The 25007-nt window shown below is 43.2% G+C and overlaps 1 protein-coding gene across 2 annotated transcripts in view; it reads right to left on the bottom strand.

Annotated features, from left to right (window-relative positions):
- The window catches only part of LOC144755115 (ADAMTS-like protein 2), a 319957-nt gene that overhangs the window by 209481 nt on the left and 85469 nt on the right, over positions 1-25007 (bottom strand). Inside the window, exons 3-7 of one of the 2 annotated variants that reach the window (XM_078643636.1) lie at positions 17405-17480; positions 12117-12219; positions 10866-11011; positions 9993-10116; positions 8877-8957 (exon numbers count right to left, since the gene is read on the bottom strand). In XM_078643636.1, coding sequence (XP_078499762.1) covers positions 8877-8957; positions 9993-10116; positions 10866-11011; positions 12117-12219; positions 17405-17480 — 530 coding nt within the window. Of the gene's footprint in view, positions 1-8876; positions 8958-9992; positions 10117-10865; positions 11012-12116; positions 12220-17404; positions 17481-25007 lie in introns of those variants that run through there. The other variant, XM_078643645.1, reaches the window with a different exon arrangement.

The raw sequence follows: 25007 nt of genomic DNA, 5'->3' as shown, positions 1-25007 counted from the left end.
AATAAAAAATGATAGCACAATTTACATACTTGATAATCAATTAACTAATTAATTAACAAATTAATAAATATTTGTTAATTAACTTGTACTTAATCAACATTCAACCAAATGCCCCTACAAACCTAGCAACCCGCAACTAAAATAAATCAGTATTACATAATGTACATAATTATCAAGTAAATAATACTTAAATAATTATTGCTTAATTAACTTCCCACCCTTTATCCCTACAAACGCCAATAGCCCACACCTAACATAGGGAGAGGTGTGGCGCCGCGGCCAGGGCGACTGACGCAGGAATCTGGGGACCACGGTTCGATCCCCGGCTCCGGCGGCAGGTTAGCCCAGCACCATGTGACTCTGGGCAATAGCTCGCTTAATCTTCCCGACGGCCCCCAGCGCCTAGAGACCCTTACGGGTGATTGTGCGCTTTACAAATGTGGACTTTACTTTACTTTACATATAAAGTTATTTCACAATCTACATAATTAATGATCAATTACATCATTAATTATAAATCAATAAATAATTGTTAATTCATTATTACTTAATTAATTTCCCACCCTACACTGCTACAAACCCACAGCCCACACCTATAATATATCTAAAAATATCATTATTACACAATTTACAAAATTATTAATCAATTAAAAACCGTAGGGAAAGAGAGGTACGATTTACTATTCCCACTTCAGTCTGTGCAACAGTAGAAAAAGCATTGGACTTTGGGAGGGGTAAGATTTACTATTACCACACCAATCTGAACAACAGCAAGGAAAGCATTGGACTTCGGAGGGGCTAAATTTACTATTCCCACTCCAGTCTGTGCAACAGTAGGGCAAGCATTGAACTGCAGAGGGATAAGATTTACTATTCCCACTCCAGTTAGTGCAACAGCAGGGAACGCATTTGACTTTGGAGGGGCTAAATTTACTATTCCCACTCCAGTCTGTGCAACAATAGTGAAAGCATTGGACTTTGGAGGGGTTCAATTTACTATTCCTAGTCCAGTCTAAGCAACAGTTGGGAAAGTACTTTACTTCACCACATTACATATTTGACTATCCCTATTCATTTAGAACATATCTAAAACTCTTAATATGAACATTAATACACTCAAAAACAATAATATATATAAAAAATACAAAACTATTAAACAATTTACATGATTATTAAACAATGTAATAATTAATCATCGATTTTTTTGTGTTACTTAACCTTCCACACTACACACCTACAATCCTAGCAGCCCACACTTAAAATATAAGTAAAATTAAAAAATATAGCGCAATGCACATAATTGATAATCAAGTATCTAATTAATTAACAAATGAATAATTATTTGTTAATTAACTTGTCCTTTAACATTCCATCCAATGCCCCTATAAATCCAAGCAACCTGCAACTAAAATAAATCAGTATTACATAAGGTACATAATTATCAATTAAATTATAATACATAAATAATTATTTCTTAATTAATTAAATATTGATTAATATTCCTACAAACGCCAATAGCCACCACCTACAATATAAAGCTATTACGCAATTTACATAATTAATGACCAATTAAATAATTAATAATAAATCAATACAGAATTGTTAATTATTGCTTAATTAACTTCCCACCCAACACTGCTACAAACCCAGCAGCCCTCACCTAAAATATACAAAAATATATAATTATTACACAATTTACATAATTAATTATCAATTAAAAGCAGTAGGGTAATCGTTAGACTTCGGAGGGTAAGATTTACTATTTCCACTCCCTTCTGTGCAACAGTAGAAAAGTGTTGGACTTCGGAGGAGTAAGATTGACTATTACACTCCAGTCAGTGCAACAGTAGGTAAAGCGTTAGACTTCGGAGGAATAAGATTTACTATTCCCACTGTTAATCAATTATTACTTAATTAACTTCCCACCTTATACTGCTATAACCCCAGCAGCCCTTAACTAAAATATAACTAAGATATAATTATTACACAACTTACATAATTAATAGTCAATTGAATAGAATAATTAACAATTAATTGTTAATTAGCTTCTACTTAATTAACTTCCCACCCTATACCCCTACAAATCCAGCATCTTGCACCTAAACATAAGCAAAAAATATAATTATTACACAATTTCCATTACTAATAATCAATTAATAATGTGTTGTTAATTAGTTATTACTTAATTAACTTCCCATCCTAAATCCCTACAAACACAGGATCCGGCACCTAAAATACAATAAAAAACAATTATTACACAATTTACATAATTAATCATCAATTCAATTATTAATAATAAAGCAATAATTAATTGTTAAATAATTATTACTTAATGAACTGCCCACCTTATACCCCTACAAACCTAGCAAGTTGCTACAACATTATAAATTAGAATTTGCAATTAAAATTACATATCACTTAAAATTACAAACTACATTTAAAAATATTATTAACAACTATATGAATAATAATAACACATACAATTATTACATAATCTAAAACACATTAAGATAATTAAAAAACAATATCTTTTACAACTATATTATTGAAAATGATATTAACAACAATATTAATAATCAGTCTTGACCCTGCTCCCTATGGGAACAGTCCTGCCCGAACTGCCAAGCCAGGTCCTCCCAGGACTAGAAACATGCAGGGTCACGACTGATTTGCATACGCCTGGGTTTAAACTGGAATGGTATGGGGTGCAAAAAGGGATGGATTTAGGCCCAGTCTGTACGTGGGTCCCGTGCCCTCCATGCCACTGGGGTCAAGCTAGCCTGGCTGATGAGGGGTGAAACCTCGAAACCGGTCCCAGGATACTTGTTGGCGGTCCAGGGAGGACGAGGCCTGGCAGTTCGGGCAAAACTTTTTCCGTAGGGAGCAGGATCATGACTGATTTGCATATGGCTGGGTTTAAACTGGAATGGCATGGGGAGCAAAAAAACAATACATTTAGGCCCAGATCTCTGTACTGGGGTAAATGTTTTACATTGTTCAATATTCTGTCCATCAATTGTTCTTTTTGCATTTGACAATTACCAACAGCATCAAGGCTCTTGCTTTACTTGCCTGGCCTGGGAGCATCCCCAGTGGCTTGTGCAGAGGCAGGCTTCTGTGCTGTATACAGCACTAAGGAGTTTGGGGCAGATTTACAAGCCCCATTGCGTTGTTTTTGTGCCGCCGTTGTGTCATTTTTTGTGACGCAGCAGCAGCGTAAAAATAAGCCCATTTACAACGTGACGCATCTAGGGAGAAGCGTCTCGTTGTAAAGCCCTGCATCACATTATACCTGCGTCAGGTATAATGTATGCAGGGTGGGCGTTCCAATGCAAAAAAGCCTTGTAGAAGTGACGCAGTGAAATCTACAAGATTTCACTGTGCCACTTCTAGAACGCCACTGCGTCAAATTCTTACGCCTGCTTGAAGCACGAAGTGACGAAGCAGAATGAGGATAGGCCTGCCACTGCATTGCTGGAGTTGCGTCGTGCTTGCGTCACAACTCCAGCAATGAGTGACTTTTACGTCAACCGATGCATCAAAATTTCTGATGCATCTGTCAATCCTTGCTCCATGGTGCGCCTTATTGTAAATACGGGGCATCCATAGGGGCACAAGGGTTTCTCAGGGTGGCGCAGGGAAAGTGACACATCTTTACACATGCGTCACTTTCTTGTAAATCTGCCCCTATGGATGAATCTGTTTATCGATATAGGGTGGGTAATGGGGGAAAGCTTTGAACTTCTCAACCTGCGGTGAGATACCCCTTGCTTTAACAGCCTCTGTAGCCGCTGACTTAGAATCTGGGGATCCAGGTTCGAGTCTCGGCATCGGATCAACATCCTGTGATTTTGGGCAAATCATTTAATATCCCTTTGTCTATGGACAGCACCTAGAAACCCTCACGGGTGATTAGCTGCGCTATACAAATCCAAATATTATTATTAAAGAATTATTAAAGATGTCCCTGGCCAATTTTAGTAAGCCCTTGAGCATAGGGAGCCTCTACTGTGTAGTCTGTTGTGGAGAGGATCTCCACAAGAAAATCCTCCTCCTCCTTGTGGTGGTGAGCTACCATCTGAATCACATCATGATATGCTGTGGTATCATCTGATGGGGAAGAATTCGGTATGGCTCTAGGTCTGGGTTATCTGCAGGGTTTACATTATTATCTTCCCAGTGGTTATCCCCATATCTATTACCTAGGGGCTGGTCAACTAGTTCTACATGACTATAAGTGCTTCCTGGGTCTAACCTCTGATATCTCTGGTTACTCGGGCAGCGGTGGTTAAGGTGGGTTGTTTGGGTGTGGCAGTGGTGGAGGAGGTGGGTTGTAAGGGTGTGGCAGTGGTGGGCGGGGGAAGAGTGGTGGGGGAAACTGCTTGGGTGTATTTGGTTGGGGTAGTGGGCTTGTGCGTTGGTTTCTATACGTTTTTGGCATGGGATGTCAAGGTGCGTCGGAGACAAATGCTTCTTCAAAAGTGAGCCTACTATTCTTCAAAATTGGGGGAAACGTGGTTTACAGCCGCCAGGGAGTAGATTGGCAGTGATTTTGCCAGTCTATCAGTGAATAAAGAGCCAATTCTGGCAGGTGCAGAGCTTCCAACCAGTTTCTGCAGTATGGGTGCTCCAACTAAGGTTGTTTGCCACCCTCTGGTAAAGGGGGAGCCATCAACTGACGGGACTTGACGACATTCTTCGGAGGCCTGCTTTACTCTGAAGCCTTCTCCCAGTAACGCCAAGAGGCTTAATGCACATCTCCAGCCGAAACTGTTTGCCACTAAATAGAGGCATTTAATGATGCTGGTTTTGCTCCCTGGTTTTGCCTCACTGGACTTATACTCCGGCCTCTCAGAACTTTATTTGTTTGAGACCCTGCTCCTTTCGATGCGGAGGATACCCCATCTAGATACCCACCCGTAGAGGAGTTCAAGGACAGCGTCCCAGTTAGACAGGTGCTGGTTGGGCCCTAGGATCCTGGCAGGACCTACCTCCCCCTCTTCGTGTGAAGAGGGTCATGTTCACCGAAAATGTCAGGGGTCTACCTCTGAGAAAGATTGCTGCTCCTTCTCCGTATACGTTCAGCGCCTTTACCTTAGATACCTCAAGTTCTTCTGGTAGTCAAAGGCGAGGCGAAAATCCCCGTTGGTCTCACTGTGGTTAGTGGAGTGTTGGAGGCCAGGGTGCCACACTCTGATAGGCCGCTACCATGCCTGACCGCACCCGCCAATGAAACACAGTCAAACTCAGGATTCTGTACATGCACCATGACCTTGACTGGCCAAGTGCCTCTTTATTTATTCTGTCCGGCCTCCACGATACGTGCGACAACTAACGTACCATAGTGGCCGACTGGTTCACTACATCCCTTATAACCTTTCACAAAAGAAAGACAGGAACATTGAATAACTAAATAACAACTTGATAAAACAAGATAACATCCATGTCCATGGTTCTGGGTACATACAGTCCTCTCAGCACACGGTCGCATGATGCACAGGTCTTCAACACACAAAGTCTCTCAGCCTCTGGTTAAGTCTGGGATTAGCTCACAGTTGGTAAGGGCGGCCACAGATGCTCAACTGGACCCTGGGCCGGCTGTCTTCTTCTTCTGGAATCCCTATTCTTGTAGTGTAGCCTTCACTCCGGCAGGAATCCTCCCATGCGTGAGCTCCGGCATCTTCCTGACTCTGGCCATTTCAGACATGTGTACTATTCCCATGTGGGAGTACCATTGTCACTGTGATTCTGTCATTGTCACCATGGTCCCCTTTTTTTTCACCACTTCCCATGCCTCTTACTCAAAAGGGGTGCAAAACTTCCACCCTGGGTGACGATCTTTGATGACCACTCAATCACCCACTCATAGTGTGAGTTCCTCGGCTCTCCTGTCACAGCTCGCTCTTTTGTTGTTGGCTCTTCTTTTCTAATAAGTGGTGTGGGCATTGAGTGTGAGAAAGTGCCTCTTTTTCTTTTTCATGGTTATCCCCCCCACACTATTTGCCCAGTTTTGATGTGGTTTCAAATGTAGTGCATAGGGTCCCTGCCAACCAGGTCCCCTGTGTCAGTGCCCCTTCCCTGAAACAAACCCCCAATTGGTAATTCTGCCCACTGTAAGTCCCTAGTAAATGGTACCCTGGGTATCTAGGACCCGGGGGTGAAGAGGGTTCCTTGGCACCTCCTTCACTGGGACAATGCCACTGCCCTTGCAGCCTGCATGCCCCTGTGATCGAGAAAACGTCAAAGTCGACATGGCACCCTGCCTGGGTGCCATGCCAGCTACCACTGCCTAATAGCATAGGTATGTCACCCCTCTAGCAGGCCTTACAACCCTAAGGCAGGGTGCACTGTACTACAGGTGAGGGCATACCTGCATTAGCAGATATGAACCTACAATATTGGGCCCCATTTCCTGATATTGTAAGCGCCAGGGAAGCCATAGAGACTGCATGGGTTGGGAACACGACAACTCGAGTGCCACAGCCAGTGCCGGCTAGTGACATTTGAAAGTGGTTGGACGTAAAAGTTTGGTATGTCTTTTATGTAGTGAGCAACACGAGCAAGCTTAATGGACAAACGTGGGGTCCGGGCTGGGTCCTCCTCCAGAGAAAATATTGCAAAAATTGTTGGCAAATGGTGCATAGACTTGAAATATTAAACACATTAAAAACTGCCCTATATTTTACTGAATTAATAGGTTTAACAGTTACTGTAAATGCAAATTGTACAATGCAACCACTTTTAAAGTTTGTGCTTGATCATGTCTTGCACTGCATGTGGCATCAACTATGGAAAGAAATGCTCTAACCAGGCTCCGAGAAAGATCCACAGTTGCTGATTGCAATCAGTCATATAGAAATATGTGAAGGCAGGACTTTAAGTGGGATGAAAAATGTGGGGGCTCTCTAAAAGGGAACATGTAAAATAAATGTTGGTGATTCCCATAGTGTGCTACCCGACCACTAGTTTGGTTTCTCTCTGAGATGCAATTGTATCCAGATATATAACACAACAACTGACCTACACCTAAAACCTGTCAGTACGATTGGCTTTGGCTGTTATCTTCATTTCTATGCCACGCAATCTCCCCTTAGTGTTATGTCCCCTGCTGCTCAGTCAGAGTAACTGTGATGTAATTAGATTGCTGGTTTGTGCATGGTTTGAGAGCGTGTCGGTTGAGTGCTTGGGCTGAGCAGCCAGGATGCTGCTTCCGGTGGGGCTTCCTTGCTACCATCTTTACCTGTAACCCGGGACTCCTACCCTGAGAATAAACCTCATCCTGTTTCACCTTACTACTGGCTACCCTTCATCTTCATTTACCACATTTTGTCAATGGTAGTTAGCTGTTTAAGATAGATGAGTAACAACAAGGATTTGTTATAAATAATTAACCTTCAAAATATTTCAATTCTGAAATTTCAATAGTATTTAGTATTGAGGCCTGTGGATGGAGTTTTGACCTTTAGTTATGTGCTCTTTATGTTAGATATGTATGTCTTTTTTCTCTGCACATCTCATCCATCTGCACATCTTTAACTACCTCTCTTTCCTCTTCAGCAACTTATTTTCACTCTTCACCGAATGCACTTCCTCGCATATCGCTCACTTCACCACTTACAGTCATACACTGCACTCACTCACATTTAGGCAATGTATTTCCTTTTCCTTTTTCCCTGTAAACATTTTGCCATCTGTGCACCCCCTTCACACACATTTTCACAGAATCGCAATTACAACTGGAATGCATGACCATTGTTCTGTTTGCTCTGCAGAGAGGTCAACCCACTCACAGGCACTTTGCTCTGGCTTCAGCCTCGGTGCTCTCAATCAAAGCCCCTCATAAACACCTGCCACGACTCAAAGTATGCACGGAAACAAAATACAGAAACACAACATGATTAAATAGCTAACCCTTGACGAAGGCAAGATTAAGTAAAACTTGAAAAAAGAGAGAAACTAAATCGCTGACATGCATTGCCTTCAGGTTTTTAACACTCATTGTTCGTATATAAATCCATGTTTTTTGGCATTAATGTTGTTAAGGGCATGAAGAAAACTGTCTACTGTAAGCACATATCTCTCACTTTTCGCTTGCCTCAGATACTAGATCAACTTCACAAGGGAACAAGAACCCTGGTCTGGTCGTCTTTTGAACAAATGAAGCAGCTCAACCACTAACAGGGGCCAGCGCAGTGCAGCCAGGGCATGGGCTGTCACAGTGGGGGAGGTTAGCATGGCAAAGGGTCTCAGCACAATATACATAACAGAAGATTACCATTCTAACACTTACCATTACTGAGAACAAGGCACCAAAACACGTGCTTGCATCCACTCCTAGGTTTGACGAATAGGAAACGGTGGGATCTATGCCTGTGAATGACAGACAGCTGCTCTCACGCAGAGACGGAACTTCAACGCCCGAAACCATGATGTTGAAAGCATCACTGGCCTATACAGGAAACTGCCACAGACTACACTGTCAGTAAAGGGCTTCAGGACAGTAAGCCCTGCGTCGTGCGTCGCAGTTCAGAAAGTTGATTTACTGCCTGGCTTCCGTCTCCTGCTTCAGAGTGAGGCAGGGCAGGCAGCCTGGGACAGACAGCCCAGACTCAAAGACATCGATAAGTTTAGAAATACGATTTTAGCTCTAAAATAATCGATCTATTTAATATAAATGAATTTCAGGGGGGCTCAGCCTCAGGGCCCTAATGGAGAATCCTCCACTGGTCCGATTTAATCCTTTACTGAACCTATACAATCGTTTCCTACCTATATCTTAGACCTAAGCCTGTGTGGATCTTGGGGTCTGAGCGTAGTTACATGGCTAAAAGTGTAAATATCTTCATGGAACATGTACATAACACTCAATGGGTTACCTAAGATGTTTTCAGTCTTTCTGCGCTCAATGATCAGAATGTCCAGCGCTCCAGCAGGGATGTGGGTGATCAGTGCATAGCCTACAAAGAGAGGAACATATATCACAGTCTTCAACACCTCGACTACTGTCACGATACTACCACTGCTTCCAAACCTCCCCACCCTCAACACTTCCACAGACTGACAACATTGCAGTCAGACAACTACACAACTAATGATGCATCAGAGTGATTCACTATCCCCTTTCAATATCTCACCCTCACTCATCTCTTCAGTCCACCTCTTTTTCCTTCACCCAATCCTCTCCCACTCTTAGGGCCAGATGTATAATTTACTGGTCGCAAAATGCTGGTCACAATTTGCGACCAAGAAGAATTTTAAGAACAGGCAGGAGTATTAATTGGTCAGTTCTTAAAATTCCTGCATCATATGGGACTCACTAAGACTGGAGGTCATCTCAACTTTTGTCCCGATGGGGTCAGCAGCCCACCATGTCTGTGATAACATTTCAATAAAGTCATTTTTTTTTAAGTGCCGCCTGTTTCCCTTAAAGGAAACGTGTCTGCATTTAACAAAAAATGTATGTTTAAAAAAAAAAAGTGGGTGTAATAGTTGGTAGTAGTCCCCTGGAGCACTGCCCATTTCCAAAGAAACTTTTACTTTACATTCATGAATGGGCTCCTACCCCCAACTTGAGAGGCAGTGACTTTTCAATGTTTTGCAACCGGATTCTGGTCACAAAACACTGTTACTTTGCATTATAAATCACTATTTGGTGGGACGTCCTAAATATGCCCCTTCTAAATAGCAATTTGATATGGGCGTCTAAGCCCATTTTATGATTCAGTAACATCTTACGGAATCGCAAAATGGGTTTGGGAATTAACAAAAGGCAATTTTGCGGTTTCAAACCCTGTGGCTTTGCATCTGCAGAATGGCTTTGTACATCAGGCCCTGTTATTCTATTTCTCACTTCTTTCTTTCTCCTCTTTCTCCTATCTTTCTCGTACTCTGTGTCTACCTTTCCTCTTTCCTCTCGTCCACTCCTAACAGTGTGTACAGGACAAGAAGGAGATGCTGGAATCAGACATATTCCATGATAGAAACCTGAGTACCTAACTGTGAGATGCCCTTTCTGAAGCTGCCAGAGACACGGAAACAGGCACTGCCATCCCCACCGCACACTCTGCAGCGATCCATTGTCCTGGAGGAATGAAGCCTCCCATCGCATCCCACAGCCTAGTAACAATGAAAAAGAGAGAAAAAAAAGAGTAAATGAGGTATAGGGGCATGGGCAATGTACCAGAACATATGGTGAGATGTAGATATTTTATGAAGCTATTATTATATCCTTAGAGACCTCTGGCTCTATAGGCCATTAAAGACCCGCTCCAGCGTTAAAGGCCCAAGCCGAAGGTTCTAAGGCTATTCAAACATTCCGCTCCTAAAGGGCAGAATTTGTCAAACAAAGGTCTCATGGAGCCCGAGGGGGTTGAAATCCCCTCGGGCTCCCTGAGGCCTTAGTTAACAGCTGTTGCTTTGAACAACCATTAGAATGTTGATGCTCTGGGCTTCTACCAGCCATTAGAAGCCTGGAGCACTCTATTGTCTTCAATGGAGCGCTCAACATTCCAGTGTTCTAATTAAGGATGGGTATTATGCCAGGCAACACGTGAAGTATGGAAAATTAATCAGGAAAGTGGGTAAACATGTTCCTTGTGCTGAGACAATAGTATGATCTAGCTGCCAGGATAGTAGATGCAGCATGTAGGGTGATGATAGGGTGGTAAGTAAAACATAGACAATGTACCAGTATGGTTTTACGAGGGTGTGAGATGCCTAAGAGCCATGAGGAACTTGCAGCCCCGCTGGCCAAGACCACCAATAAAAGCATCTGCATTACTTGGATAATTTGGAACTGATGCCACAGCAAGCGTTTTGCCTTTTTTCCCGCCAGACATCACTAAAATAGGGTATTTATTGAATACCTCGCACTTGCCGCTGATGCAGACTCCTTGGTAGGCACGGTCTTTGCAGGAGGTGCCATCCTGAGCCGGCACCATCAACTGCCTCTCTCCTCCCACAGTGGTGCACTGCAGGTCGCAAGGCTTGTTGGAGATACTGGTGTAATCATCTGTACTGGGGCACAAAAAACAATTCATGAACTTAGAGGAGAAAAAACGGGCCGTCTGGCGCCTACACCTCAATCCCAGGAGCAAAGATCTCACACCCATAGCCCTCGACTCACAACAACAGGTCTGGACCCTACATGCATAGTCCTAGACATCTAAATTACAGGTAGAGGATATATTGCTCTCTCTCTCTCTCTCTCTCTCTCTCTCACACACACACACACAAACGCACACAACCACACAGACACAAATATACACAGTCCTAGACCTCTCAGCCCTGGTTCCAGCTCACTTACAGCTGCAGACAAAACAACCACTGTTGTGAGCTGAGATGAACCCCAAGATTATTAGTGGGAAAAAAACAATATTTTTTGCTCAATTTAGCGTTTATCCTCTCTTTAGAGTTAGGATGCCAATTGGGTACATTCAGTTTTTTAATGATGTTTAGCATTGGTGTCTCAGCATACAGACATCCCACAAGTGCTTCTGTTTTTGCTTTTATCTGAAAGCAACTGTTGGTCAAGAATGGTTTGTGTTGAGGGCGAGGCCAGTAAGACGCCCGACTAGCAGTGAACTCCACGGGCTCTTGCAGCCCCACTTAAATCCTACTCTAAAATCCTGTCATCTCACCTGCCATGGATCCAAAAAGACATGCACACACACACATACACATAATTCACGCTTAGTACTTTCATGGGCACACACTCACATGCATTGCGTTCAAAGGGCTTCAGCCCCACCCACGCCCCCTTAACCGCCTCCCCCCTTGTGTGTGTCACCCGGGTTGAGACAGCTCCCCGGGCCCACACACAGACAGTTTTCGAGCTTCTGTAGGCTGACTGGTCTGGCGTCCGTCTTATTGCAGCCACACCAGAGTACTTCACAGGTCTTTACAAGACTATTCACTTGTTAACGGAGGCTTTGTAGTTTTTCACCCCTTCGTAGAGCCCCTGCATCTCCGCTCTGCCAATTGCTGGAAGAATCAGCGCCCCGCGAAATTTTTAGTAGCCCCCCCTGAAATGTGGTTCATGTTGCGCGTCTGCTCACATGTACGCATCAAGCCTTGGGCAGAAGGTTACTTGAAAGACAGCTACGTTATGCACTGACCTGGATAGAGAGGTGTCCAGATGTAGTAGTGCTTCCCGAAGGCCTTCCCATTGAAGGACGCACACTGATGCTGCTTAAAACTGATGGCATCCGCTGGACATGCCTGAAAGAAAACCAAACATACACCCACTGTCAGAGCGTAGAGGCAAAGCTGCCAAATGAGACGATAGGCACTACACGTTTGGATCTCTTACCAAGAAACTGAGAACATCCTACTCACTGTTGAGGGCCAAACAATAAGAACTCTGGACAACATCCGAAGACTAAGGGTGCTATAATTGAATAGATTATGGCACCTCCTTAGCTCTCCCTCAAAGATGAGGCTTTTCACTCAAGGGGTAAATCAGGACCTCTCAGCCAGGGCACAACAGGGCCCCTTAATTAAGGCTCAAGATCTTGCAATTAATGCCCTTGGGGCTTCAGCCCTCTCACATAGATTGCACCTCTCACACAGGGATAAGGACCTCTCATTCATGGTAAAAGTCTTGCCCTGCAACTCAACAAAAAAATAGTGTGTGAGCTCTATGAAGAGAGAGTGACAATGAGTGTGCCAGAATGCAAGAGATTGCTGGTATATGTGGGGATTAATTTGTTGGGGAACACAGGGTGTTAATGAAAGTATCAGTGAGTAATATGGGCAGAAATTGCTGTGAAGGACATCTTTACGTTAAGCATACATAGAAAACTTCTTAACTTGTTAAACCAATTACATCTTTTCAAGGACAAAAAATGGTTGCTGTTGAGACTTCCCCAGAAATGGTAGCTCCTCTCTGGATGGAAAAAAAGATGTTTTGAGCAGAATTCACACAACATCTGTTGACCATGAATATGGAACCTGTGTCTTGAAAGGTGGCTAGGACGTTTCTAAGAGAAGTGGCATCATTGACCACAGTTTCTTAAACACCTGGCAATGTTGTGTCTCGAGCTTAGCTGGAGCTAGACTTTAGCGCAGCTCGAGCACTTCCCGGCTTCGGTAAGTATTTTCCTTTGAATGTACTTTCATGTTCTGTTGTGTATTCTGTACTGGAACACGAGGTAGAGAGGGACGTACCTGCGGCTGCGTCCACACTTCCCTGCTGTACGTGGGTTTCAGCTACCATTAAAGTTACTTGATATCATCTTGGTCTGGACCTTCAATTTAACACAACAGAAAACAGCTTGTAACTTTCCAAAACAAGGCTGACCTCCAGGCTACAATGCTCCTCCAACTGATGCATTTCTATATCTATATGTATTGATATTTATACAACACAACATTTCACCCTAAGAGTCTCTTGGTGCAGAAGGACAGAGTTAAGAAGGTGAACTGCCAGAAACGGGATGGATCTGAGTTGATAAACATCTGCGGGTTTATGTTTATTTATTTTCCCTATTTATTTAGGTAGCATGGACCTAGCCACATAGTAGTGAGGCTTCAAACATAACATATGGGGCTGTTATAGAGATATTCGTGCTTTACACCTCACATATTAAGAAATAGAAGGACAACAATACTGAAACAATACTAAAATTGGTTTTTTTTCAAAAGAAACTAAAATGAAGCTGATTTTTACCTCATGCAAAGGGCGTATCTCTCGCCGGACAAGATAAATGAACATTTTCACATTATCACTTCTACATGCCCGCGCTGTCAGCAGCTAGGTGCAGACTTGCTACACATGCTCTGGTCGTGCGCATCCCTGCAGCACTACGGGCAAGAGGTAGCCACAACATTAGGTTCATGTACAGTCATGCCCCTGCTGTTGTCATGGGAGATCTGCTTGCTGGGACTTTATGCCAGATCCCAAAAAAATAAGATCGACTCAAGATTCTGCGATCTAGGTTTAATAACGGCGAAAAGGTTAATAATGAAGAGATGGAAACGTGCCGATCCACCAGAGATTGGGGGTTGGAGGCGATCACTTGTAATATGGACGCAGGTGGAGAGCACGGCGCTCCACAGGGAGGAGACGGCAGGGCTTCGCAAATATCCTATAGCGCAGAGCTGGGATTCCATGCTAGTGGCTCTTCGAGATGGGGCCACAGTGAGTGAAGAGGAGGTGCAACCCGCTGATGAGCGATAGGCATGGTAGCGCCCAGTGGTCTGATCGCAGGGCATGCTGTGTCCGGCTGCACAAACAGTTACCTATCCAGGTAATATCCGACACACTACTAATACTCACCGAAACCCCATGGGCTGCTGGGGGGGCGCGTTTTATTTTTGTGTTATAGATACACACAGTCACACACCTTTACTTGGCCCCGGACCAGGCGAGTCATAACATATTGGGGTGTAGACAATACAATATTATGCCAAGACAGGTAACAGCGACTCGACTCACATAGTTTGGATGGCAGTTTGTAATGTTGTTAGTTTGAGTTTTGAATTTATGATTATTTGGGTAAAAAAGGTCTTATTGGTATTTATGCGTGACCTCTTATCACACACTGTTGATTTGTAAGATTGTATTCACAATGTTGTTCAAGCTCTACCGATAAGTAGTTGTGATGTGATGATAGAGACTGTACATAAGACATTCTTCTAATAGCGTAGACAAGAAATGACCTGATCATGCTATGTAGGGCCCTGCAACGAATATAACAACCATGCTGCGGCAACGTACACGAACGACAGCACACTGAGATTTCTTCAAGTGTACCCCAAAATAATGTGTGTCTGTAAGCAGGAACGGTATGTTGTCATTTGCTTGATGTTGTTGTCAACTGTATTATTGTACATTACTTGGGCTTTGTAACTTCGTGATGGATAACTGAGAAAGCTGTAGATATGATGTCAGTTATGATAAAATCAGAAAATACCAGTAAAGATATTTAAACAAAAGAAAATATGAAGCTGATTTTTACCTCATTGCTTTGTAACAAAAACAGGGTCCAGTATGTCAGGCACTGTGTCATGTTTTATTATTTGACATAAACTTCATTCCTGATATTAGTGACTCTCTCTGTAGGTCAATTTTACCATAATCGACTTCCTCATGTTGGCTATAAGTACAGCGCTAGTAAACAAACAAAGAGTGTCTAGAGAGGTAGGTTTGCCAAAGAAGGGAGCAACAAACTCAAGTTTATGAGACGACCTCACTGGGACGTTTAAAGAAAGCCCTCACTCACCACCTAGTGATGACATGCTTCATCATCGGGCTTCACCCAAGAGACCGAATGTCTCTTGGGTGTGCTGCAACGCCAGAATTACTACGGAGCGGGTTAGTGAGTACAGGGCGTGTTGAGTGAATTCTAAATTAGTGAGTGATGAGGGTAATAAAAAAGGTCAGTAGTGTATCACAATGAAAACTTTATTCTATGACCACTAAAGACAATAATTAAAATAATGTGTATGGAAGCAGTCCACCTTAAGTTGAGTGGAGGATTCCTATGCATCAGTCGACATGTTTCTTGCCATTGAAACGGTGTAATTTTACCCGGCAATTCATCAGGACTAAAAAGTGTTCTAAACCCTGGTGGTATGGACGCGCTAAGGCCCACCCTTACCTAGGGGCGTGAAAGCGAAAATTAAACAAAAAGTGAAAAGTGCAAAAAATTAGGAAGAATAAATGGCTTCCTAATAACTCCTGGTTTAGGAGGCTTCGATTATGCGATTTCTGCACCTGGAAAACAAAGGGAGGGACATAGACATACATATAAGACATAACAAACATTTAGTTATGAACCTGAATGTTGCTGTAGGTCTATGGTGCTCCATTCAGTGGCAGAGAGACAAACAGCGCACCACTCAACTCTCTAACATCAGTTGTAGTCCCTGAAATAGTCCATGCTGCCAGGTGAGATGGGAACCCCATCCACCAGCTACCCTCTCCCACTCCATAACGGGGCGCTTGTGTGCGCCATGCTACGGATTCCAACATGCTCAGCCTTTCATGGAAAATATATTAAAAAATTAAGGGGGAAAGGAGAAAAGGGGGCAAACTGAGAAGAGGAGGGGTGGGGAAATAAGGAGTGGGAAGGGCCCATGTCCTGTACTCTCAAATGGGGGCATGATAGAGCATGATGAGGGAGGGCGACAAGGACTGATTAATTCATAACACAGAATCACTACATCAGAATAACCACTACTTGCAATACCACCAATGAGAGTGCTCTACATCGATTAAGGTATGTTCTAGCGTTAGCATAAGCATTAAGCTAAAATTACTTATTTAATCTAATTTAATTATTATTATTTGATTTAACTTTATTGAGGTTTTGGTCAGAGTTAGCATTGCGGTGAGGTTTAGGTTAATTATTGCAATTGCTCTAACTTAGTATGGTGGTTGAGTTAACAATATGATTATTTCATTTAATATAATGGTTTTTATTTACTTTTAAGAGAATTTAATACATCATTTGGGTACGGTTTAGCCTTGAGAACAGGTGAAGGTTACTAACTGAATCAAATATAAAACTATTTAATTAAATATAATACTATTTGATTTAATATAATTTGATGTATTTGTATTTTAATATAATTTAATTTAATCTAGGTTCAGGATAAGCAATATCATTAGATTACGGTTACTTGATTTAATTTTATGTCATTTAAAGCAAAGGGTAGTATTATGGTTAGGTTCAGTGTAGATGAGCATGTTATCTGGTTGAAGATAATTGAATCTTACTTACAGAGGTCGATATTGCGAGCCAGGGGCATTTTCCACTGCAATTTTGATGTCAGTTTTCCAAGTAACCACTTCTATAAAGCCTACAGTCTCTCCCTTAGGCCTAGGAAAGGTATTGGGTAACAAGCATCCTTTAAGGAAGGCAGGCCTAGGATGGGCCTTCCTAAGATACCCCGAGGTCTTGCTTTGAAAAATAACAAGGATGGAAATTAACTTCTCGATAATATTCAACCAAGATGATTTTCAGCTTTGTACCGGACAGGTATAGCAACACTATATGCAAGCTTTCAGTTGAATGCTTTTGGTTCCGAACCTTCTCTTCAGCGTATATCTCAAAGAGGTGAGGATATTTGCCAGAAGGATGCTGGCTGCTGCATCACTGGAGGTGTGAGTGAACCCATACCTTAAATCAAGCCTTGTTTTCTTATATAACAAAGCCTGATCCAAAAACTAAAATGACCCTCCCAAACCAGGAGAAGAACATAACCTTTTCACAGTAAAAATGGAGGCACAATCATACCAGAACATGGAGTTTGTTCTCTCTCAAAGAGAAAGACATGTGGCCCCAGGAGCAGGAGGTCCTAGACCTAAATGATATGGAAACCACCTTTTCCCATGTGAAGGAACCACAGTCTTTGGCCAGTGGCCCACAATGCATGCATGTACAAGATACAGTTTTACCTGCTCCTGGCACAGCTGATACTGTTTGGTTTGACCCTGGCACACCGTGCTGTCCAACCCTGGAGACACTCCAAGCCTAGGGGAAGAGAAGTGAAAGGGTAAGATATTCTTCACCAACCACGGAAGTCCAGGATAAACTTCTACCTCGAGACCACGAAAATGTGCTCACACACCTCCTACTGAGAGCTCAGGGAGGAGTCTCACTGTTATCCACAAGGGGACAGAATTCACCTCTCACATAAAACAAAAAGCAACTGCAAAAGCTAGACATCAGATGACAAAGCTCACAGAAAGTACAGGCAATTCAAATATCTTCTTCAGTGTTAGATCCCACATATTTCCACTGAGACCACAGAGTACCCCATAGATCAAGGAGTGATGTGTCAGAAAATTGAGCACAATTCTGTTTTTTTCCCCTGGCGACTAACTAGTGTTGTTTGGCTTCCCAGAGATGAGTCTCTATTCTCTTCATATATGTTCCAAATCAACCTAATTTCTTGGGGAGGTGAGAAGGTCAGAAGTGAATCCAGAAACATCTTCAAGCTACAAAACTACGCCATTTTGTTTTTTAGTGTGAATCTTTTCTGGATTCACATGCTGCGCATAGTTTTCAGCAGTGTTTCCTTCCTTCGAGAGGTTGGTTTAAACTGAGTATGTGTTTGTGAACAGGTGTTAGAGTACATGTTGTCCACTTGTGCTTCTTTGTTACCTTGAACATCCAGACAGTAGTGCTTGAAAACGAGTATACAGACAACCATTTGGCTACCTTGCTAACATCATTATCGACACATTGACAATGAAAGCCAGTGTTGCTGCTTTCTTCCTTGTTGAGTGTGTGCTTGATTTCTCTCGCAAAGCTACTTTTACTCTCTTGCAGCATATCTAGATTCTTTTGACTAACCACCTTGCAACAGTTCCCTTGGTTAACAGCAAACCTTTGCTAGCTGCTACAAAGAAAGCACTTCCCTTTCTGTATAGCTTTATTTCTTGTAAGTGGCACATCACTGCCCATCTAACGTCCAGTGTATGAAGTGCTCTTTCTTCTTACAATACGGTTTGGAAGAACAGCTGTATAGACTGGTTAAGATGGATGTTTGATATTAGTGTCAGAAGAAATGTTGGATCTTTCCTCCTCACTACCCTGTCCTTGTGTATTTGTAAGTGGGGTTCTTGCTTCTTGCCTGGTGAAAGTTTGTACCTCTCTCACTCTTCATAAGGATGTGATGGCTATGAGCAAATACGTCTTAAACCTCAAGCATTTGAGTCCCGCCTTATGCAAGGCATTAGGGCGGCTTCATTAACTGTACCAGTACCAGATTTAAGTTCCATAAAAGTGTGGGTGCTGTCCTCAGCGGGGCTATTCTTTTTACCCCTTCCAGAAATCATTTGATTACTGGAGAACTGAAAGAATGTCTGCCTGTGACACCCCTTAAATATGCCACTACGGCTGAGAGATGTACCTTAAGAGAGGAATTGGATAGTCACTCATCTAAAAGGTATGTAAGGTACTTGGCAATGGTAGTCTCCTGTACCCAGATGTCATTGTGTCTCTGCTTGTATTGCGCTAGTGAATGAACCGGCTCTATTCGACCGTGTCACATTTTCTTGTGGTAACAATTTTGGCTTCTTTAAAGGCTTTCATTGTCCTCTGTAGCTACCTAAGATGTCCAAACTCTATATATTCAGGAGCCATGCTAGTCTGAGGGTACTCAGTTCTGGATGGTACACCGGAGCCCTCTGTGTTGTGAGCAGCTCATAATGGGCTTGTAGTCTCATCAATCTGCTCTGTGCCGTTTCCACTAGGTTTGAAAACCATGTCTGTCTGGCCCATTGGGGAGCTATCAGACTTATTGTACCCTGAGCTTCTTTGCATCTGTCCAGTACTAGCAATATCAGCGAGAATGGTGGGAAAGGGGATGCTAATTTCCCCGACCAGTCTACTGACAAGGCATTCCCTAGTGACCAGTGATGTGGGTACATGGATTTAAAGCTTTGGCAATATGTATTCTCTGGGGTTGCAAAACGTTTTACTTGTGGTTTGCCCAATGTTATGTTGTTATGTAGATCTAATGGTGCAGCTAATCATCCGTGAAGATATCCAAGTGCTAGGGCATGCGTGTAGGAGTTAGACAAAGAATGTTAGGCATCAGACCATACAGAATTATTCAAGGACCCAGATATTCAGCTTACTGCGGAATTCAAGAAGTGAGGAGGAGACCCTTATGTGTTGAAGGAGGTCTTTTCCGGTCTTGGCTACGTGGTAGGAGAATGCTTGACCTCCCGTTCTGATTTTGTGGATGCAGCGGTGTATGTGGGTGACAGTGTGGCTGATAGTATGTGTCTAGAGGGTTGATGAAAGTGCAGGCGGTTGTTGAGGTTTGTTGGTCCAATGTTGTTCAGTGCCTTGTCAGAGTGCACGAGGAGTCTGAATTGGCTGCAATTCTTGATTGGGAGCAAGTGGAGCTCTCTGAAGTGTGGTGAGATGTGGGTGCGCTAAGAGAGGGTGAGGATGAATCTCACTGCAGCGTTCTGGATGGTCTCGAGTCGATGTTGAGGATGGTTGGAGATCCCAGCGTAGACCGCGTTGCCGTGTCTAGTCTGCTTGAGATGAGGGCTTGAGTGACTGTGAGTATGGTGTTCTGGGGTAGCCATTTGAATATCTTATCAAGCAAGTAAAAAATGTGGAAGCAGGAAGAGTTGGCCTGCACTGTCATGATGATCTTGTCGCCCAGTATGATTCCTAGGTTTCTGGTGTGGTTAGTTAGTATGGGTGTAGGTCCAAGCTCTGATGGCCACCAGGTCCTTGAGCCCATGGAGAGATCTTGTTCCCTAAGATCAGCAAATCCATCTTGTCGGAGTAGTTTCAGGCAATTTTATTTCATTCAGTTTGCTACGATGATCATGCAGTTGAAGACGTTGGTTCTGGTGGTGGTGGACTTGTCAGGCAGAGTAAGGATGATTTGGGTCTTATCGGCATAGTGTTGTATAACATTTTAGGACCCTATTGTAATTTTCCCGATTCATGCCCTTATATAGGTATAAATCACCATATCCTTATATAGGCATAGAAATCATAACCATATTTAGACATAGCTCATGCAGTCCAAATACAGCAGGGCTACTTCCACTAGTTCCGAAAATCTACAACGATTTCTTGGAAAACTCGGCTTCAGCAGCTAGGGACTTCATCTTGCTCGAAAACTGACTTGTCCAAGAACTCATGGAGTTTTCAAAGAACTGAGACTCTTTGATGACGTTATTATGTCCACCTTTACGTCAAACTCAGTACCTTCAAGGTATAAATATGCCCACACTTGCCATAGCAAACGCACTATGGTTTGGAGCAGTTCGACTATCTACTTGCCCGACGCGCTCTGCTACTGCGAGTGCCGAAGGAAGCCGACCATCCAGCAGATGCACTGAGAGAGACGCTGTCTTTTCTCCTGCCGAGAAATCCAGCTCCAGTGTTTCCAAGCTACCCTTGCGAGTTGTTGGGAAATCGAGTCCTGAGCCTGACCTTCTTCATTCCAAATTAAGGTACAGAGCTGATTAGACCCTAAGAGAAATCTTGGACAGATTCTTGGCAATGAATACTAAATTTATGCTACACCTCACTTACTTCTTCCCTCGTACTAAGCTTAGGTTAGGTACATCGGGGTAGGCGTATTTTAGAAGCACCAGTTGAGTACTTTTTAGCCTTTGTTATTTATGTATGTATTTATCTATGGTTTAGGAACCATACAATGCTCTTACAGTATTATTTTATTCTACTCTTTTTACTGTATGCATTATATTTTGCAACCAGTTTTACGATTGTAGCAGTTCATTTCTTATGCTTGAGAAAGAAGACTGTTCAATAAATCCTTTTATTGAAAACACACGTCTCTCTATTTCTCTGCACCTCTGGTGAAACGAAGCATGCACGTTTGACTGAGTGAAATATCTATCTATTGTTTCCACGACTCTGATGATCAGTTTTATTTTGGGGAAACAAAGTTGTCATGTTTATACGGTTGTCAGAAACTAAATCCCTTCTTGTGAACTCGAGAAAGTTTCTAGTGACCTCTGAGCTAGCTGGCACTCACAATTAAGTCTAATATGTTCGATAGCGACCTAATAGACATAAGTCCTACGTCACATCTATAGGATATATTATTCCAATGCGCAGAGCCTATTGGGAATATAGGAACTACATTACAATAGGATATGATGGTGATGCCTTGGGATCTGATGATGTGGGCTAGCGGAGACATGTAGATGTTGAACAGAGTGTGACTGAGAGATGAACCTTGATGAGCTCTGCAGAACAGATTCTTGGATTCTGACGAATAGTGTGGTAGTCTGACTCACCCTCCTATGAGGAAAAAGCCTAACCAGTTGAGTGCCGATCCTTGGGTGTCTATGTCATACAGTCGTCTGACAAGGGTGTAGTTGGAGACTGTATTGAAGGCTGCGGAGAGGTCGAGTAGGATGAGGGCTTCAGTTTCTCCATGGTCGTGTAAGTGTCATCTGTGGTCATGATTAGTGCTGTTTCAGTGCTGTGGTCGCTGTGAAATCCTGATTTGGTGTGGTCCAGGAAGTTGTGATATTCGAAGTGGCATTATGAGTTGTTTGTTGATGGCCTTCTGCATCACTTTGGCTGGGTATGGGAGCAAAGAGATAGGTCAAAGGCTGGTTAGCCGGTTGTTGTTTTGACAAGGGCATTGACTACTGCTTGCTTTCAGACTTCTGGGAAGGTGGCGGATTTGATGGAGGTGTAGATGATGTGGGTAAGGTTGCTGCTGATTGGTAAACCTACCATTTTGAAGATGAGGTGGGGGCATTATCCCACTGGGGCCCGTTGTGGATTGTTTGCATGACTGCTGCAGTGTCTTCTTTGGTGAGTGTTTTCCATTCAGTCATGTGTTAACCTTGGTTGGTGGTGGTCAGGTTGGTGATGAGATCTTTGGGGTATGTTTGTTGTTCAAAGGTGCTATAGATCCTTGCTATGTTGCTGAGGAAGAAGTTTGATAAGTTTTTTTTTGTTTTTTTTTCCCGTTTTTTTTTTGCAGAGTTCTATATAGCGCGATCTAGACCCGAACCGAATCAGGTATCAGAGCGCTTTACAAAGCACCAGTTACGTTACATGAGGACGGACACACATTCATTTTAGGCACGGGGAGATTAAGTGATTTGCCCAGAATCACAGGAGGTTTTGGCGTTGTTACTGAGACTCGAACCCAGATCCCTAGGTCCGAGGTCGAGCGCCCTAGCCGTTAGGCCAGCTCCTCTCCCCTATAGGCTTAGCTGACACTTATTGGTTACTAGGTGTTCGGTCAAAGAAATGGGAGTGTATTAAGTTATCAGTCTTGTTGGGAGGCTGTTCTGTTTCATGGGTTGGGACACATACTAGAATAAGATTAGAGCTGGCTAGGGTTTTGGAGATGTACTGGGGTGGAGGTTGACTGAAGACAAATGTTGGTAGAAGAGCTTCAGCAATGTAACATAAGGTACTTAAGAGCATTGTGTACCAACATTATTCTACTGGTGAGCTGAGACATTTTTCATTATATTGTAACTATTTCAAGTGCAATTGGTATGTTTGTTTGACAAGTAAATGTGGTGCACCACATGCTCTAAAGAGGCATTCAGATTTTTCACAACTTGCTTCTGGGAGATCCAACCTACTCAAAAAGAGAAGATTATCCAGTGGTAAGTATGGAGGAAAAATGTGTTCAGCTTGCAGGTGGACACTATGTGCAATGATGACAGTAAGAAGTACACAAGCTTTACAGAGACTTAGGAAGATTACAGTTGCAACAACGTTTGGCTGTTCAGTGCACTGGCATTAGATGAACATCAGGTTGCATTCAACAGGTCTCTTGGGCAGCTGCGAAAAACACAGGCTTTCACAAAATTGGTACTTCACAGAGAAGATGGGTGCTGGCCATGCTGGCTAGTGATAGCAGTCTGCCCATCTTAAAGTCGCAGTTTATGGACAGATTTGGGCTCTTCAATCTCCTTGTGCCAAGAAAACTTCACGCGTAATTTGTCCTGCGATCTGAACATAGCAAATTCTCTACATGCAGGGAAGTCCACCATCTTGTTTCCTTCTGTAGCAATGTATCTCAGACCTATAGGTATAGTTCATATCCCCTTAAAGGGGGAAGGCAGGAATTCTGTCTCCGAGTGTTGCGTGTCTCTACACAAGCGTAGAAGCTCTATGAGCAAAAGATGAACACTCAAAAGGGTCACCTTTTATCCAGTCGTGGAGCACTTGGAGCAACTGGTTTCAAGCAAATATCCTCAGAGACAAAAAGGTAGGCCTAATCTGTAGGATAACCAATCCTGACAAAGTACAATTTCCTTATAGGGGTGCCACAGCTCTACGGTATCCAACTACAGGGGGTCTTAAGCTCTGTGCTGACTTCCGGCCAATAGTTGAGATTCTTCACACTTGAGCAGGACATGACAAGATGCATGGGTTGGGCAGATCATCTTCTTTGAATTAGGTTGCATGCTTGGCTATACCTTTTGTGCCACTTAATTTTTCAGATGTGTCCCTTGCCTTCTGGAACTAGTTTAGTCCAGGCAGGGAGCAAAAACGGATTCTTCCTGCTTCTTCGCCTAAGTAAGACAGTTAAATTTCGCTTCATGAAAGATTCTTTGGGGGGGCAGGAAGTGAAGGAGTCGCACAGAGAGAAAGGAGTGGTGGGGAGGGAAGTGGAGACAGTGGAAGTGACTGTCACTAGACACTATACAGCAACCCACAAACTTGGGTGCTATATACTTTCAGGGGTGGCTGGAGCAGATGAGCGCTCTGCCTCTCATGTATCCCTATAGAGAAGTTGTCACAGAGTTCCTCTGATGGGGAGATGGTTTTGGCTGCGGGCTTTGAGTGGTGAATTCTTTGACCATTGAGATCTCCTTGCAGCTGTTGGAGCTTGTCTCTATGCATTTGATTAATGCACGTTTTTCTAGTTTCTCTCAAAGATTGGTAGTAGGGTCTGAGTGCAGCCTTGTAGGTGGAGCTGGCATTGGCATTCGTGGCTGGTTCTCCATTTTCTTTCTAGCTGCTTGCAGTAGTGTTTATGTTACTGGAGGTCATCTGTATACCAGCTGGCTTGTTTGTTGGTTCTTCCTTGTTTGTTGCTTTTGATATGTGGGTGCGAGGGAGTTTGTGCAGCTCTTGATCCATTCGATGAAGTTGGTGATGTCCTTGTCAAGGTTGTTGGTGATGTTGGGTAGGTCTGTTTTAGGGAGTTGAGTCAGTCTGCCTCTGTTACTTTGCTCCAGATCTGGCTGGGTACGTTGGTGCTGGAGGGTGCATTGTCTCGTGGCCACAAGTCCCTTCTCTTAGTCGATTTTAGAAAAGCCTTTAACTCGGTGGACTGGGAATATCTATTCACTATCGTGTGGGGTTTGGACCGAAGTTTATTGGTTATGTGTGCCTACTATACAACAACCTTGGTGCTAGGGTGCATGCTGGGGGGACGACTTTAAAGTGGTTTTCGGTGGCACACGGCACCCATCAGAGTTTCCCCCTATCACCTTTGCTGTTCACTTTGGTGATTGAGCCCCTGGTGGCCTAGATGCAAGTGGGCACGCTGATCCAAGGCTTTCA

This window comes from Lissotriton helveticus, chromosome 1_1, assembly GCF_964261635.1.
Source record: "Lissotriton helveticus chromosome 1_1, aLisHel1.1, whole genome shotgun sequence".
In the NCBI taxonomy this organism is placed as follows: Eukaryota; Metazoa; Chordata; class Amphibia; order Caudata; family Salamandridae; genus Lissotriton; species Lissotriton helveticus.
This window is presented reverse-complemented; position numbering and strand designations above follow the sequence as displayed.